An 18,933-nucleotide genomic window follows, 5' to 3' on the forward strand; every position below is an offset into this window, starting at 1 on the left:
TAAACAACATTTGTTTCCTTCCTGAACATTGTAATGATCAATAATTAGCCAATGCTTGTGGTGGCATGCCTTTATAAGAAGAAGAAAAAAACATATTGAGTAAATTAGAAGACGGGCCTGGCTATTCATGTATTTCCAACTCACTTAATTACCTGTTCATGTTTGCTGTGTTGTCATTTAGCATTCGAGAAAGACTCTGCTAGGGTCAAAACGTCACGGCATTAACTGTTTGTGTGATTAAATAAGTAGTTAATTAATCAATCCACGACTAAGTTAAACCTGTGGACACAAAATCTGAGCAGAAAGAAATTAATTTTGAGAGACTGCCACGAACTCGTAAATTGAATCAAGTTCACACGGTCTCGGTCTCAACGTCAGTATGTGAGGGAAAAATAAATCAATCAGTTCAACACTGTTTTATTGATTCGTCTAGATTGGTTTTAAAGACACTGGACACTATTGGTAATTGTCAAGACTAGTCTTCACAGTTGGTGTATCTTAACATAATTATGCATAAAATAACCAACTTGTGATAATTTGAGCTCAATCGGTCGTCAAAGTTGCAAAATAATAATGCATGATTTCAGGACCCCAAATTCTAAATCTGAGGTCTCGAAATCAAATTCGTGGAAAATAACTTCTTTCTCGAAAACTATTACTTCATAAATGTTTTATACTATCAACCTCTCCCCATTACTCGTTACAAAGAAAGGTTGTATGCTAATAATCAATTTGAGTAATTACCAATAGTGTCCACTGCCTTTAAAGTAAGATTGAATCATGTTAAATTAGTATGCATTCATGATCAATGAGTGATAAACTCATAGGCCCCTTTCAGTTTGGCCAAACGCTAATTGTTTTATTTAATCTTACACAAAACTAATATGAGAGTTTTTTTCTTTTATGATTGTTTTACAGAGTCGAATGCCAGTGGCTGTTGTTAAAGGTTGTACAATACATGTATCTTGGTCCAAGAGGGGGTAAGTTAGAGAGCACATTTTCATTTAAAATTACATAGTCTATTGCAGACCTGGCTTTACGTGGAAGCCGGTACTTCTGTTGCCACGGACTTGGCCTTGGTGTCCCTTGAAAAAAAACTCTCATAGAAACTTAAAGATTTTTTGATGGAAGTGCCTTTTTGCGTAACGGAAACGGTCTTTTTATCGCAAAGCGAACCTGTGTGCATGTCAGGCCTCCGCCGTGGCTCACTTTCTATACCTGCTACTGTTTAGCTTCAGCTTATCTTTTTTGAAAATATGACGTTTCCATTTTCTTTGTCTTTTTTGATAATGTGGTTGCCCGGGTGAAACAAAATTTTACTTTTAGGTTAAATTAAATAGTCACAACAAGCTTCATCGGCAATTTGAACTACAAAGTTTGTTGCTCTATAAAACAATGGAAAATTGATGCCATGGCAACAAGCCACATCGACACATTAGCACATTCAGAGATCGAAAGTGTGTGTTCTCTCTGGACGGAGTAAAGCCAGAGGGCCCACAGAGATGGCCTTACCCGGGCCGGCGAATTACGGCCCATAACATGATGTATCATCACACCATTATGGTCAGCCTTTATCAGGCCGGCACTGGCCTATGACATGGTGTATCATAACACCATTATGGTCGGCCTTTCCATCAGGCCGGCACTGGGCCAGTACACGATATATTATCATACCATTATGGTCTGCTTTTGTCAGGCCGGCACTGGCCTATGACATGGTGTATCATCATACCATTATGGTCGGCCTTTCCATCAGGCCGGCACTGGGCCAGTACATGATGTATTATCATACCATTATGGTTTGCCTTTATGAGGCCAGCACTATGGGCCAGTACATGATGTATCATCATACCATTATGGTCTGCCTCTATCAGGCCGGCACTGGGCCAGTAAATGATGTATCAACATACCATTATGGTTTGCCTTTATCAGGCCGGCACTGGGCCAGTACATGATGTATCATCATACCATTATGGTTTGCCTCTATCAGGTCGGCACTGGCCCAGTACATGATGTATCATCATACCATTATGGTTTGCCTCTATCAGGCCGGCACTGGGCCAGTACATGATGTATCAACATACCATTATGGTTTGCCTTTATCAGGCCGGCACTGGCCCAGTACATGATGTATCATCATACCATTATGGTCTGCCTTTATCAGGCCGGCGCTGGCCCAGTACATGATGTATCATCATACCATTATGGTCTGCCTCTATCAGGCCGGCACTGGGCCAGTACATGATGTATCATCATACCATTATGGTTTGCCTTTATCAGTCCGGCACTGGGCCAGTACATGATGTATCATCATACCGTTATGGTTTGCCTTTATCAGGCCGGCACTGGCCCAGTACATGATGTATCATCATACCATTATGGTCTGCCTTTATCTTGCCGGCACTGGGCCAGTACTTGATGTATCATCACACCATTATGGTTTGCCTTTATCAGGCCGACACTGGGCAAGTACATGATGTATCATCATACCATTATGGTCTGCCTTTATCTTGCCGGCACTGGGCCAGTACTTGATGTATCATCACACCATTATGGTTTGCCTTTATCAGGCCGACACTGGGCAAGTACATGATGTATCATCATACCATTATGGTCTGCCTTTATCTTGCCGGCACTGGGCCAGTACTTGATGGATCATCACACCATTATGGTTTGCCTTTATCAGGCCGACACTGGGCAAGTACATGATGTATCATCACACCATTATGGTTTGCCTTTATCAGGCTGGCACTGGGCCAGTACATGATGTATCATCATACCATTATGGTTTGCCTTTATCAGGCCGGCACTGGGCCAGTACCATTATGGTTTGCCTTTATCAGGCCGGCACTTGGCCAGTACATGATGTATCATCATACCATTATGGTCTGCCTTTATCAGGTCGGCACTGGGCCAGTACATGATGTATCATCATACCATTATGGTTTGCCTTTATCAGGTCGGCACTGGGCCAGTACATGATGTATCATCATACCATTATGGTCTGCCTTTATCAGGTCGGCACTGGCCCAGTACATAATGTATCATCATGCTATTATTGTTTGCCTTTTCCAGGCCAGTATTGGCCTAATTCAGACTGTGTACCTGCCTACCGTCACAATTTGGCCCTTTAAGCGACAGCACTGGCTGACTACAGTTTGTGTAACACATACCAAAGCTCTATGCTCCTAACCAGGCCTACTGGTCCATAACATTATTGTGTACCGTTATACCGTCACAATTTGCCCCTGAAGGCCCAACACCGTCTAGACAGGCTGTGTATGGCAATACCATACTAGTTTGCCCCTACTAGACCCAGCACTGGCCCATTACAGGCTGTGCACTTTGTACCATTAGGGTTTGCCTAAATATTACCAGGCCAACACTGGCCAGTTACAGTGCAGTGTATAAGCCTATTTTAAAGGGACACGTTGCATGAAACCGTTTTGTTTTGAAATGGATATGGTTAGAAAGATGTTTTTAAATTAGAAAATGATCAACACAAATATGCCTCGAAATTGCATGGTTTTCCTTATACGTCGTGAACTACCACGGCACGCCATTTTTACTCCAGTCAGGATTTTGACTCCATTAAATGGCCGACCGTGTTAATTCGCAAAGTAAAATGAAATTCACGCAACTTCAAGCACATTTTTGTCTGGATCATTATATTCTACTTTTGAAATATCTCTCTGATCATACGTGTTTTATAACAAACGGTTTCAAACGCTTTTCATGGACCAACTCGACCGATCTAAAGCAAACTGTCCCTTTAAGCATGCCAGTAACACTGGTTTGTACAGAATAACCACCACTATATTTTGTCTTTATTAACAGGGTTCAGCATGCCAGCATCAGTGGTTTCTACAGTAACTGGTTTGATCAACAACAACTAAATGGTAGGCGTTTGTTTCACTTCAATTAAATTGAAACCCACATTTATTTCCATCCTTCATTTAAACTTCTAAACAATACATAGTCAACAAATGAATTTAAGAAATAAGCAAAATTTTAGTTTAATGGAAACCAAAAGATGGATATTAAATTAAGTATCTTGAAGCTTTATATTTATTCAAAGAATTAAGAAAGTAAAATGTACACTTCCTTTCAAAAGTTTTAGGTGCAAATATGCATGTATCATTGTTTTTGTATCCACATCACCAATGTTATTATTATTTATTTGGTTTGCGGTATAACCATGGCCCAATTTCATAGAGCTGCTAAGCACAAAAATTTGCTGAGCATAAAATTTCTTCCTGGATAAAAACAGGATTACCAACAAAATTTACATTTGTTGATTATTGCTTGGTACTTGTATTCAGCTGTTGTTTGATTATCCTAAAAAATCACGTGAAAATTTGGTTGGGAAATCCTGTTTTTATCAAGGCAAAATTTCATGCTAAGCAAATTTGTATGCTTAGCAGCGCTATGAAATTGGGCCCATGTGTGTGTCTACTTACCAGGTAGATTTTGTTCTTTAGAGTCTCCCAACATACAATAAATCTACTTCACTGTACTAGAATATATAGCAAGACAGTTCCCTGAAGAAACGAAATCTACCTGTCAAGTAGACACATACATGGTGTTACCGCAAACCAAATACAATATATTGATACCTCACCATGCAATGCCTCAAATCCCATAATGTTATTATTACTACTCAAAGAAGTAAAGCATGTTGGATACACAATAATCAGTGTTAGATGTTGCCTTGTATCCTCTCACACACAGAGTCCAGCATGCCCAGTAGCAGCAATTCTATTAGCATCAACAATGTTATATCTTTTCTTTAGTGACAGAGTTAAGTATGCCAGAAGTCACAGTCTCTACATCTATTAGCATCTCCGATTCTGCTGTCGTCTTGATCCCAACGAGAGTAAATCAATTGTCACCAGGGGCCATTTTTATGGAGCTACTTATATGACTGAGTTTATGCTCGCTGCGCAGTTTCCATTTCATGGGGCTGTTAACTGTCAGTACAAAAGGAGGTAAGCCAAGCTTCTGACCTGTTCTGTATGTCATAATTTAAGAGATGTTAAACTTGCATGGGGATAAAGAATATTTATTTGGATTTTTACCCATACGCAGAAGTGTATAGCAGTTCTGTGAAACTAGAATGTCAGAATGCAAATTCATGGTGAACATGCAAGCTGACTGCTTATGTTCTTGTTAGCATGTTACATGCACTTGTACTTCAGTAACATTTTCAGCTAAACAAGCAGAAGAATTTGTTTACCATTAAACCGCTCTTTGATTTTTTTTTTTAGTTTGATCGTTAGGCATTTACCATTGTGGGTTTTGAGGCACTGCATGGCAAGGTTTCAAGTTTGCAGTAACACCATACTTTGCTGTGTAGCTCTTGTCTCGCTACTATTCTACTGCCACGTAGTAGATTTCTGACCTCGGGAGAATATTAAGCTCTGCATAACCATTGCTATCAAAAAGTCAATCTAAATATATAAAAGTCTTGCCCCAAAAATATTACCCGTGTATCCTGGGGACGATCAATCTAAACACTAAATAAAAAACTCTAAATAATATTAACAATATACTGAACAGCACAAACAAACCAAGAAGTTAAAAAACGTAGTTTTCTACTGAAATAGGTTGTTTTGGTATCATTCTCTTTGAGTTTTCTGGAGACATCTTGACCTTAGATATTTGGACTCCTACGAGAACTCCTTTTATGTTTCTTCGATTTCCTGTGACTAGCAGTCCCAGAATGCCTGTCTTCACGTTTGTGTTTCTTCTTATGCTTGCTACTTTTGCTGCGGTGTCTATCAGTTTTATCACTCGACGGGCTGGAACTTCTCCTGGACTTCAGATGTTTTCCTTTCCTTTCAGAACTGTGGTGATCGTGGTAGTTCCTTGGCCTCCCAAGTTCCTTAGACATCCCCCGACTATTCAATTCTAAATTGTCATCTTTAAGGGCATGCCTCCCGCTCGTTTCACGCTCAAGCAGGGCTGCTCTGGAAGTTCTTTCAGTATTGTTCTTCTTCAAATCTAAATTGTCATCTTTAAGAGCATGGCTCCCTCTCTTATCTTGATCAAGTAGGGCTGCTCTCGATGTTGTCTCAGAATTGTTCTTTTTCTCGTCCAAGGTTGTGGAAGGCAAATCGGGCAGGGTGGTGACGTTGGCATCGACTGATGATGCTGAGCTCCGCTGACCGACTCGATCATCTTTAGTGAAGCTTCGACGATGGGGCCTGGTGTCCGTCCTGTATTCACGAAGTGTGCTCACTAAGGTATTGTGGAGGAACCTCTTGTTAGTGGTGACCTTTCTCTTTGCCCTGAATTTGAAGGTGAGAAAAGAAATAATCAATTAGATGACAGCAAATGAAATGAAAATAAACTTTGAAAACACTCTTTGCTTTAGGTGAACATGTACTTTAAGGCACTGCACCAATTGGTAGTTGTCAAAGACCACAACTTTCTGTGTTTTCAGATGCATAATAAAAAGCTTCAGGTCTGAAGTCTTTTATATATGAGTGAGAAATTACCTCCTTCTCAAAAACGACGATACTTCAGAGGGGGTCGTTTCTCACAATGTTTTATACTACCAACAGCTCTCAATTGCTTGTTACCAAGTAAGTTTCTATGCTAACAATTATTTTGAGATGGAATGAGGACTTTACTTGTTTTGAATGATAATGCTTTAAATAGGATCATATCAGGTATATGTACCATCGTAATCAGATTCAAAAATTGTGGCTGTTAGTTATCTGTAGCTTTTGGATTTTGCTGGACAGCTAGACCAAAAAAGACCTTAACAAATCTCTCACAACTTAGGGTATGGTAAGTGTTTTTTTCAAAGAAAAACACAACCACATTTTGTTCCTCTTTTTTTTCAAAGTGTTTAAAGGCAGTGGACACCTTTGGTTGTTAAATAGACCATTCTTCTCACTTGGTGTATCAAACACATAATGCATAAAATTACACACCTGTGAAAATTTAAACTCATTGGTCGTCAAACTTGCAAGAGAATAATGGAAGAAAAAACACCCTTGTCGCACAACTTGTGTGCTTTCAGATGCATGAATTTGAGACCTCAGCTGAGGTCTCCAGTTCCATTCAAAATTTTTAGTGAGAAATTACTTCTTTCTCAAAAACAATCTTACTTCAGAGGGAGCCCTTTCTCACAATGTTTTATATTATCAAAAGCTCTCCGCTGCCCGTTACCAAGTAAGTTTTTGTGCTAAAAAGTGTTTTGAGCAATTACAAATAGTGTCCAAGAGGAAAGAATTTCAAAGTTCTTTACAATTTGTCTTGTTTGTCATAATAACAGGTCACAGACATTTGCTACAAACAGGGTGAGGAAAAAAGTCAACAATCAGGGAATCAGCACAAGTATGTCATTGGAAACTTGCCGCACCAAAAAAGGGCTCAATTGGAGGAAGCTACTTAAACACAACATCTTTCTTCAGAGACCCTGCCTCCTAGAGTATCCTGGCGCTACTCACACTCATGGGGAATTAAAAGCAGTGGACACTATTGGCAATTACTCAAAATAATTGTTAGCATAAAACCTTACTTGCTAATGAGCAATGAAAAGCTGTTGTTAGTATAAAACATTGTGAGAAACGGCTCCCTCTGAAATTTCCACAAATTTGATTTTGAGACCTCAGAATTATATTTTGAGGTACCAAAATCAAGCATCTGAAAACACACAACTTCATGTGACGTAGGGTGTTTTTTCTTCCATTATTAGCTCACAACTTCGATGACCAATTTAGTTCAAGTTTTCACAGGTTTGTTATTTTACGCATATGTTGGGATACACCAAGTGAGAAGACTGGTCTTTGACAATTACCAAAGGTGTCTGGTGCCTTTAAACCAAAGGGATTTAGTGTCACCCTCAATGACATCCTTCTAGAAACCCTTCAACTACAGGTACATTAGGCATAGTGTAAATAGCTGATATATAAGACACACATAGTTGTATCAATCAATACACCGACTTCTTGATGCTGTGGCATCTTGCGTTGTCGTACTCACAAGCTCTATTACGCTGGTGTGTAAAAGACAACAAGAAGTACATGTAGGGCAACAATTTTTTGATAAGTTGGTTTGAAAGCCAGGTTCAAGGAAAGACTCTTTGTTATTGTGCTTGTGAATTATCAAGGTACATGTTTACACCAATGGTGTATGATAAACACCAATTATCCCTAATGCAAATTTGATACTAATTACCCGTTGTGGTACTGCTTTAGAATTGGCCAGGGTCCTAGGTTCAAATCCCAACCAAGTTACTTAACACATCATTGGTTGGAACGGGCATTAACCAAAAATACTTTTCTTTATAAAGTTGCAAATTTATTTATCAATTATATATCTTTAAAGCCATTATACACTTTCGGTACAGAAGAAGAAAAAAAAAAGTTCACAGACTTACAAATAATTGACAGGGTTTCAGAAGGTAATGGTGAAAGACTTCTCTTAAAATTTTGTTCCATGAAATGCTTTACTTTTTGAGCAAATTATGGATTTATTTTAAACACATGTCATGACATGGTGAAACGCGCGTAAACAAGAGTGGGTTTTCCCATTATTTTCTCCCGACTCCGATGACCGATTGAGCCTAAATTTTCACAGTTTTGTTATTTTATATATAAGTTGTGATACACGAAGTGTGGGACTTGGACAATACTGTTTACCGAAAGTGTATAATGGCTTTAAATCAATGTAGACCAATTGGTTGATGTTTAATCTCTTGCAAATAAACAGACGTCTTTTAAAGGCAGTGGACACTATTGGTAATGACTCAAAATAATTATTGGCATAACCTTTCTTGGTGACGAGTAATGGGGAGAGGTTGGTGGTGTAAAAGTGCCATAGTTGAAGTGCCATAGTTTTCGAGAAAGAAGTAATTTTCCACGAATTTGATTTCGAGACCTCAGATTTAGAACTTGAGGTCTCGAAATCAACCATCTAAATGACACAACTTCGTGTAACAAGGGTTATTTTTCTTTTATTATTATCTCGCACCTTCGATGACCGATTGAGCTCAAATTTTCACAGGTTTTTTATTTTATGCATATGTTGAGATATACCAACTGTGATTGCTAGTCTTTGACAATTACCAATAGTGTCCACTGCCTTTAAGGGTGGGGGGGGGGGGGGCAGAGAAAAAGACATAAGAGTGAGTCTTTTACAAACTCGATAAGAAAGGTCTCTCATGTCATGTTGTCTTGATTTACAATTACATCACGTCGAGGAGTACATATAACCTGTACACACGCACTAACTAGCTTTCTGAACAGATCCCACAAGTTATTTTTATACCTTTGTACCTTGCTGGGGAATTTGTTCCAAAACTAATCATTAAGGACTCGTAGGGGTCTTCTTGGTATCTAGGTCAAGCACATGCAATTTCTTGCTCTACAAGGGTATGTTAAAATGATTACATATCTTAGCTTCCCTACCCGTTCTTGAAATACCAACACCATTGTTAATTTAAACAGGCTGAATTTGAAGTAAGCTTAGTACGGCCTCTATGCCCTGATGTGCAGCATTTATTGCAAGCTACATGAAGGTGTAAGTGCCTACTAGTGAGGAGTGGAGTGCTCTGAATTATAAAATTAGATCAATATTGAAAGGTCATGTGTTTATTGTAAGTGCTTCTTGTAAGCTTAAGTAGGTCAGCAGGAATTTCCTCTTGTTTATATATATTTTTATATACATATATTTTCTTTGTTTACAATCAACAACGGCAGGTGGCAATATTTCCGTTACAAATTCATCTGAACTGTAATTTGTTCCAGGCAAATGAGGAATGTGTGTGCGCAAAGGAAGGCTGAAACCCCAGGCCCTCCAAGATCACACATCAGTGACGATGAGATTTCATCCAGGCATGCTACAGGGAGTCACAGGGGAGCGAAGAGCAACGAACGGGATCTGAGGGAGTTGAAGATTGATGAGATGCCTGAGAATCATCCCCCCCCCCCCCCGGAATGGAGAGAACCTAGTTTAAATGAAAAGACTGCCAGTTTTTAAGAAGGTAGAAGCTTCATTTTTACTTTCTATTACATTGCAATGTTCATGCACATTTGTAGCTGTTTTCGATTAAGTGGTTTTGGCTACATCACCATGGTAACAGAAGCATAAGCTGTTTTTTGTAAGAGCTGAAGTTTGAAACCCTTAATGTAAAAATAATAATAATAATACATGTTGGCATAACTTTCTTCTGACTGTGATCATATCTTTGTACTCCAAAATACAAACAGATAACCACTGATCTGTATTGTCGAAAACAAGCCCGACTGTCCTGATACTTTGTGGAGGCAATGGGGGCAATCAAGTCCATGCCCCTGGTGATTGCTTTGGTGCCCTTGAAATATTCCATCAGAAATTTAAAGTTCCCTAATAAAGGACAACCTGCCTTGCCCTAACAGCAAAATAAAGATCTGAAAAAAACCTCTTGATAATATAATGGGCACTGTTATTTTGATTACACATTTAAACTGATGAAACTAAGCGAGCCTGTTCAAGCAACCTATATTACCATACCTCGGAAAATCAGAGGTAGGTTCCCCCTACCAGCAAATGAGGGTGTTTTATGTTGAGACATGCAACTTTCTAATTGAGTTTTCTATGACAATGTTTTGAAAAGAAAATGAGGAAATCAGCCGATCAGTTGACAGTGAATTTCAGTTTTCTGTGACACTGTTTTGAAAAAAAAGTGAGGATATCAGCTGATCAGTTGACAGTTGCAGCCTGTATACCAATTAACTACTAGGAAACTCCTAGGGAAACACCCTTTTATTTCAACCACAAATATACTGGATCATTTAACATGCACAGACTCTTCCAACCAAATATATTTTTTACACTGTTTCAAAGAGACAAATCAAGCACTAACATAAAAAAAATTGTATTCTTGACAATGGTCAGGTTTGCATAAGGGTATATTTTCTCGCCTTCCATCCGAGGGGACCTTGTTGCGATTCACTCTGTGTGGAATGGGTTTTTCCAATTCCTAGCCGACTGTGTGGGTTTAATTCTCTGGGGTTTTCCCTCCCACATCTAAAACTGAAACTTCCTTTCTTGTCTTCTCTTTACTGTTTTCTTTGATTTGTTTAACTTTTCTGAGAATTATGGGCTTCACAATCAGAATAAAGGAAATGAACTGACAAGTCATCTTACAAAAGGATGTAACTCTTATTCGTATGCTAATATTGTTTTTGTTCCGAGCTTCAAGAGAAAAAGGACAAAACACACTCCACAATTGCACTTTGCACAAAAAACATTGGGGTAAATGACCAGATTACAGCGATATGACACATATTATTTGCTCAGCAACGGACGCTTATCCCCTAGAGTTCCCTAGACGGAGACAAAAAGAAAAGGAAAGAAAAGGAAAAAAAAAGGGGAAAAAGTGAATAAATTAAGAGTAAAGGCAAACACAATGCCTGATTGATGTCCTAATGACAAAAGATTAAAATTTGTTTTAGAAGGTCCATGGAGACCCGACAAGACTGAAAACAACTTCCAGCAGATGCAAAGAAACACAAGAAGTCGGTGAAGACCCCTAGATTTAACAGGATTTATTCTGTGTCCTTATAATACAACTTTATATTTCTACGGGATCAGAATATTTAACCACAAAAAAGCCATTAGTAAGTCAGAAGGACTACACAAGCCTTTATCTTTCTATGCATAATATCAATAATTTATCCATTTTTTATACAGCTGGAGACCAAATATCAAAGAGGTACCATTGGCCTCTCATGTTAATTTTCTCCTTGGGCAGATTTAAGTGCTGTTAATGTAGTTTTGAACAGTATTTGTGAGCTTTTGATTCCAGTTCAATAGAGTAGCCAACCCTGGGTTCTTTTGTAGCCGAGCTTTCACAACTGTTTGTACATTTATTTTTTATTTTTTTTTCCTTATGTAGAAAAGCACCTAATTCCAGGTTGATTCACCAGCTAACCTTTGTGTGGTATATCAACAGGTTTTGTTAACAGAGGGAAGGGCAAGAAAAAGGTAAGTGTAAGCTCATGGCAAGATAAAATTAGCTAAATTAATACATAAAACAAATGTTCAAAAGTGACCCAACCCAACAGTGTATTATCAGTGGCACAACCACACTATAAGAAGGGGTTGGAGCCCCACCCCTACAGACCACTTGCCACACCCATGTCCCCATTGTTGGCATCGTTTGCACTAGTGAGACACACCTCTGGCTACGGCTATTCATGTTTCAAACACTGCTCTTCACCGTGGTCAAGTGGTTAGACTGCAGGACTTGCAATCACATGGTTGTGGGTTTGAATCCCCCAGCTAACCGCTAGATTCACAATGACTAGAATATCTATTGTCGTCTAGTTAATAAATCGCAATTTCTTGATTTGTGTAATTCATAATCATTAATGTTAAACCAATGTTTGTGAGAGAGATTGGCTGCTGCCTGCATGGTGTTTTAATGCATTGTGGGAGTTTGCCGAGTTCCTTTGATGGGAAAGCAAATATTGCAGCAAGTACACAAGGCAAGCATAAATTGCAGCAAGGTCACAAGGTAATAGCCTTGTACACATTTTCAAGCAAAAAATGCAGAAAGTACCCAAGGAACATTTTCAAGCAAAACTGCAGCAAGTACACAAGGGAATAGCCTGGTACACATTTTCAAGCAAAAATTGCAGCAAGTACACAAGGCTATAGCCTTGTACACATTCTCAAGCAAAAATTAGACAAGTACACAAGGCTATAGCCTTGTATAATTTTCAAGCAAAAATGCAGCAAGATCACAAGGCTATAGCCTTGTATAATTTTCAAGCAAAAATTGCAGCAAGTAAAAAATTTTCAAGCAAAAAATGCGGAAAGTACACAAGGTTTTAGCCTTGTACACATTTTCAAGCAAAAAATGCGGAAAGTACATTTTGAAGCAAAAATTGCAGCAAGTACACGAGGCAAAAATAGCCATGTATAATTTTCAAACAAACATTGCCAGGTACACAAGGCTATAGCCTTGTACACATTTTCAAGCAATAAATGCAGCAAGTACACAAGTCTTGTACACATTTTCAAGCAAAAATTGCAGCAAGTACACAAGGCTTTAGCCTTGTACACATTTTCAAGCAAAAATTGCAGCAAGTACACAATGCTTTAGCCTTGTATAGTTTTCAAGCAAAAATTGCAGCAAGTACACAAGCCTATAGCCTTGTACACATTTTCAAGCAAAAACTGCAGCAAGTACACAAGGCTATGACCTTGTACACATTCTCAAGCAAAAAATGCAGCAAGTATAATTTTCTAGCAAAAACTGCAGCAAGTACACAAGGCTATGACCTTGTACACATTCTCAAGCAAAAAATGCAGCAAGTATAATTTTCAAGCAAAAATTGCAGCAAGTACACAAGGCTATAGCCTTGTACACATTTTCAAGCAAAAATGCAGCAAGTACACAAGGCTATAGCCTTGTACACATTTTCAAGCAAAAATGCAGAAAGTACACAAGAATATAGCCTTGTACACATTTTCAAGCAAAAATTACAGCAAGTACACAAGGCTGTTGCCTTGTACACATTTTCAGTACACAAAAAAAGGCTAGTATAATTTTCAAGCAAAAATTGCAGCAAGTACACAAGGCTATATGCCTTGTACACATTTTCAAGCAGAAATTGCAGCAAGTACACAATGCTATAGCCTTATACACATTTTCATGCAAAAGATGCAGCAAGATCACAAGGCTGTATAGCCTTGTACACATTTTCAAGCAAAAAATTGCAGCAAGTACACAAGGCTGTAGCCTTGTACACATTTTCAAGCAAAAAATGCAGCAAGTATAATTTTCAAGCAAAAACTGCAGCAAGTACACTAGGCTACAGCCTTGTACACATTTTCAAGCAAAAATTACAGCAAGTACACAAATTTTCAAGCAAAGAATGCAGAAAGTACACAAGACTATAACCTTGCACACATTTTCAAGCAAAACTTGCAAGTACAGAAGGCTTGTATAATTTTCAGGCAAAAGTTGCAGCAAGTACAGATTTTCAAGCAAAAATTACAGCAAGATCACAAGGCTATAGCCTTGTATAATTTTCAAGCAAAAATTGCAGCAAGATCACAAGGCTATAGCCTTGTACACATTTTCTAGCAAAAATTGCAGCAAGTACTCAAGGCTATAGCCTTGCACACATTTTCAAGCAAAACTTGCAAGTACAGAAGGCTATAGCCTTGTATAATTTTCAGGCAAAAATTGCAGCAAGTACAGATTTTCTAGCAAAAAATGCAGAAAGTACACAAGAATATAGCCTTGTACACATTTTCAAGCAAAACTTGCAAGTACAGAAGGCTATAGCATTGTATAATTTTCAGGCAAAAATTGCAGCAAGTACACATTTTCTAGCAAAAATTGCAGCAAGTACACAAGGCTATAGCCTTGTATAATTTTCAAGCAAAAATTGCAGCAAGTACACAAGGCTATAGCCTTGTACCTATTTTCTAGCAAAAATTGCAGCAAGTACTCAAGGCTATAGCCTTGTACACATTTTCTAGCAAAAATTGCAGCAAGTACACAAGGCTATAGCCTTGTATAATTTTCAAGCAAAAATTGCAGCAAGTACACAAGGCTATAGCCTTGTATAATTTTCAGGCAAAAATTGCAGCAAGTACAGATTTGTCAAGCAAAAATTGCAGCAAGTACACAAGGCTATAGCCTTGTTCAAATTTTCAAGCAAAAATTGCAGCAAGTACACAAGGTCATAGCCTTGTACACATTTTCAAGCAAAAATGCAGCAAGATCACAAGGCTATAGCCTTGTATAATTTTCAAGCAAAAATTGCAGCAAGTAAAACATTTTCAAGCAAAAAAAGCAGAAAGTACACAAGGTTTTAGCCTTGTACACATTTTCAATCAAAAATTGCAGCAAGTACACAAGGCTATAGCCTTGTACACATTTTCAAGCAAAAATTGCAGCAAGTACACAAGGCTATAGCCTTGTATAATTTTCAAGCAAAAATTGCAGCAAGTACTCAAGGCTATAGCCTTGTACACATTTTCTAGCAAAAATTGCAGCAAGTACACAAGGCTATAGCCTTGTATAATTTTCAAGCAAAAATTGCAGCAAGTACACAAGGCTATAGCCTTGTATAATTTTCAGGCAAAAATTGCAGCAAGTACAGATTTGTCAAGCAAAAATTGCAGCAAGTACACAAGGCTATAGCCTTGTTCAAATTTTCAAGCAAAAATTGCAGCAAGTACACAAGGCTATAGCCTTGTACACATTTTCAAGCAAAAATTGCAGCAAGTAAAACATTTTCAAGCAAAAAAAGCAGAAAGTACACAAGGTTTTAGCCTTGTACACATTTTCAATCAAAAATTGCAGCAAGTACACAAGGCTATAGCCTTGTACACATTTTCAAGCAAAAATTGCTGCAAGTACACAAGGGTGTAGCCTTGTACTCATTTTCAAGCAAAAATTGCAGCAAGTACACAAGGCTATAGCCTTGTACACATTTTCAAGCAAAAAATGCAGCAAGTATAATTTTCAAGCAAAAATTGCAGCAAGTACACAAATTTTCAAGCAAAAAATGCAGAAAGTACACAAGGCTATAGCCTTGCACACATTTTCAAGCAAAACTTGCAAGTACAGAAGAATATAGCCTTGTACACATTTTCAAGCAAAAATTGCAGCAAGTACACAAGGCTATAGCCTGGTACCTATTTTCTAGCAAAAATTGCAGCAAGTACTCAAGGCTATAGCCTTGCACACATTTTCAAGCAAAACTTGCAAGTACAGAAGGCTATAGCCTTGTATAATTTTCAGGCAAAAATTGCAGCAAGTACAGATTTTCTAGCAAAAAATGCAGAAAGTACACAAGAATATAGCCTTGTACACATTTTCAAGCAAAACTTGCAAGTACAGAAGGCTATAGCCTTGTATAATTTTCAGGCAAAAATTGCAGCAAGTACACATTTTCTAGCAAAAATTGCAGCAAGTACACAAGGCTATAGCCTTGTATAATTTTCAAGCAAAAATTGCAGCAAGTACACAAGGCTATAGCCTTGTACCTATTTTCTAGCAAAAATTGCAGCAAGTACTCAAGGCTATAGCCTTGTACACATTTTCTAGCAAAAATTGCAGCAAGTACACAAGGCTATAGCCTTGTATAATTTTCAAGCAAAAATTGCAGCAAGTACACAAGGTTTTAGCCTTGTACACATTTTCAATCAAAAATTGCAGCAAGTACACAAGGCTATAGCCTTGTACACATTTTCAAGCAAAAATTGCAGCAAGTACACAAGGCTATAGCCTTGTATAATTTTCAAGCAAAAATTGCAGCAAGTACACAAGGCTATAGCCTTGTATAATTTTCAGGCAAAAATTGCAGCAAGTACAGATTTGTCAAGCAAAAATTGCAGCAAGTACACAAGGCTATAGCCTTGTTCAAATTTTCAAGCAAAAATTGCAGCAAGTACACAAGGCTATAGCCTTGTACACATTTTCAAGCAAAAATTGCAGCAAGTAAAACATTTTCAAGCAAAAAAAGCAGAAAGTACACAAGGTTTTAGCCTTGTACACATTTTCAATCAAAAATTGCAGCAAGTACACAAGGCTATAGCCTTGTACACATTTTCAAGCAAAAATTGCTGCAAGTACACAAGGGTGTAGCCTTGTACTCATTTTCAAGCAAAAATTGCAGCAAGTACACAAGGCTATAGCCTTGTACAAATTTTCAAGCAAAAAATGCAGAAAGTACACAAGGCTATAGCCTTGCACACATTTTCAAGCAAAACTTGCAAGTACAGAAGAATATAGCCTTGTACACATTTTCAAGCAAAAATTGCAGCAAGTACACAAGGCTATAGCCTTGTCATATTTTCAAGCGAAAATTGCAGCATTTCAAGCAAAAAATACAGAAGTACACAAGGCTATACAGCCTTGTTCACATTTTCAAGCAAAAAATTCAGAAAGTACACAAGGTATAGCCTTGTACACATTTCCAAGCAAAAATTGCAGCAAGTACACAAGGGTATAGCCTTGTACACATTTTCAAGCAAAAATTGCAGCAAGTTCTATAGCCTTGTATAATTTTCAAGAAAAAATTGCAGCAAGTGCACAAGGCTATTATAGCCTTGTACACATTTTCAAGCCAAAAATTGCAGCAAGTACTATAGCCTTGTATAATTTTCAAGAAAAAATTGCAGCAAGTGCACAAGGCTATTTGCTAAATTGCCAAGTACAAGGAAGGCAAAATTTGCCAAGTACACAAGGCAAAAATTTGTATTATAAAACATTCAATAATATACACAATAAAACACAGTATATTATAATAATCAGTGCAGAACAAAGGCTAACTACTGATTGAAGTGAGATACGTGTTTGAATTTAGTAGAGTAGAATACATGTAGCTAACAAGGACACCAAGCTTGACATGGGATGGCCCCTACAGACAACTTGAGATGACTCAATAAGAATCCAGGGTCATGGGTTGTACTGGTTCAACTCCCACCTACATGTAATGTGCCTTTGGATTTGTATTAATAAAACATTCAATAATACAGTTTCAGTGCAGAACAAAAGCTAACTTTCGATTGAAGTGGGATGCATGTTTGAATTAGGTAGAGTAGAATACATGTAGCTAACAAGGACAGCAAGCTTGACATGGGATGGCCCCCTACAGACATTATGAGATTACTTACTACTGAACCAGGGTTAAGGGTTGTGGGGTCAACTCCCACCTTATGTGCCTTTAAATTTTTACTGTTTTATAATGTATCAGTGCAGAGAAAAAGCCTGCACTGATTGAAGTGAGACAAACAATAATAATAATAGTGACTTCTTGTAGTGCGCATCACTCAATGACGCTCACGGCGCTTTAACGTTGGGTGTGTTCGTTTAGCTTCCCGGTCTGCCCCGGTACGTTCGAATAGCTTTGATGGGGCTCACCTGGGTCAACCCCCCATTGCCCTGCTTGTGAAGTGGGTCACTCGGGGGTGACCTGAGGTGCATGCCATCATCACGAGAGGGCAAGTGTGATCGTTCGATTAGCTCTTGACAGGGGCTCACCTTGAGTGAACACTGCGGGGTCGACCCAGGGAAGCTTATCGAATGCACCCATATGGTATTTACCTGCAAGGTACAGTATGCAACTATGTTTGAACTATGAAGCCTACTTCTTTTACAGAAGTAGTTTAGAACAAAAGCTTGTAAGATACAAGGAGTTTAGGAGACTATAAAAAACAACATGAGAAACAAAAAAAGAGGACGGCATTATACAAACTGGACTCTCCATTGATCATAAGACCACCATAAAAGCATTCCTGAAAACCTTCACTCGGGCCTGAAAACTCAAGCTTGAAAGGGCAAGGCTATTATCATTTTAAAAGGGGCATTTCCATCGGAAATCTTAAAGTCAATGGGATATTATTGAAGGGGCACCAAGGCCAAGACCATGGGCAACAAACCATGGCTACTTCCATGTATAATTCCAGGCCTGATCTCTAACCCTAACTCCTTAGGAGTATGCAGCACTAGCAGCCAAATTGGCACACAGGTTGCTAACCATTCACATCAACAATCTCTACACTCGCACCAACTCATATACTCCTGGGTGATGAGAAGCAATTATAGTTTCAAGTACCTTGCCTACAAACACAAGTTTCATGACCAGGGGCCAATTTCATAGCGCTGCTAAGCACAAAAATTTGCTTAGCATGACATTTCTCCCTTGATAAAAACAGGAATGCCAACCCAATTTCCATGTGATTTTCAGGACAAGCAAACAACAGCTGAATAAGAAGCAACATGCAACAAATGGAAATTTGGTTAGTAATCCTGTTTTTATCAAGGAAGAAATTTCATGCTAAGCAAACTTTTATGCTTAGCAACTCTATGAAATTGGGCCCCGGATTCAAACCCAAACTCTGATGACTCGGCTATCAGAACCTGGGTTTGATACTCTCGAGACACACTCAACCTAGTTTCCAGCCTGT

At 38.4% G+C, this 18,933-nt stretch overlaps 1 protein-coding gene across 1 annotated transcript in view; it reads right to left on the reverse strand.

Annotated features, from left to right (window-relative positions):
* Positions 1-4,409: 4,409 nt before the first annotated feature.
* LOC117293280 (NKAP family protein UM04995-like) overlaps positions 4,410-18,933 on the reverse strand; it is a 44,051-nt gene continuing 29,527 nt past the window's right edge. The window contains exon 4 of the mRNA XM_033775517.1: positions 4,410-6,290. Within this exon, the coding sequence (XP_033631408.1) occupies positions 5,654-6,290 (637 nt within the window). The 3' untranslated portion in view covers positions 4,410-5,653. The remainder of the gene's footprint in view (positions 6,291-18,933) is intronic.

The sequence above is a fragment of the Asterias rubens genome, chromosome 8 (assembly GCF_902459465.1).
Source record: "Asterias rubens chromosome 8, eAstRub1.3, whole genome shotgun sequence".
NCBI classification, from domain to species: domain Eukaryota; kingdom Metazoa; phylum Echinodermata; class Asteroidea; order Forcipulatida; family Asteriidae; genus Asterias; species Asterias rubens.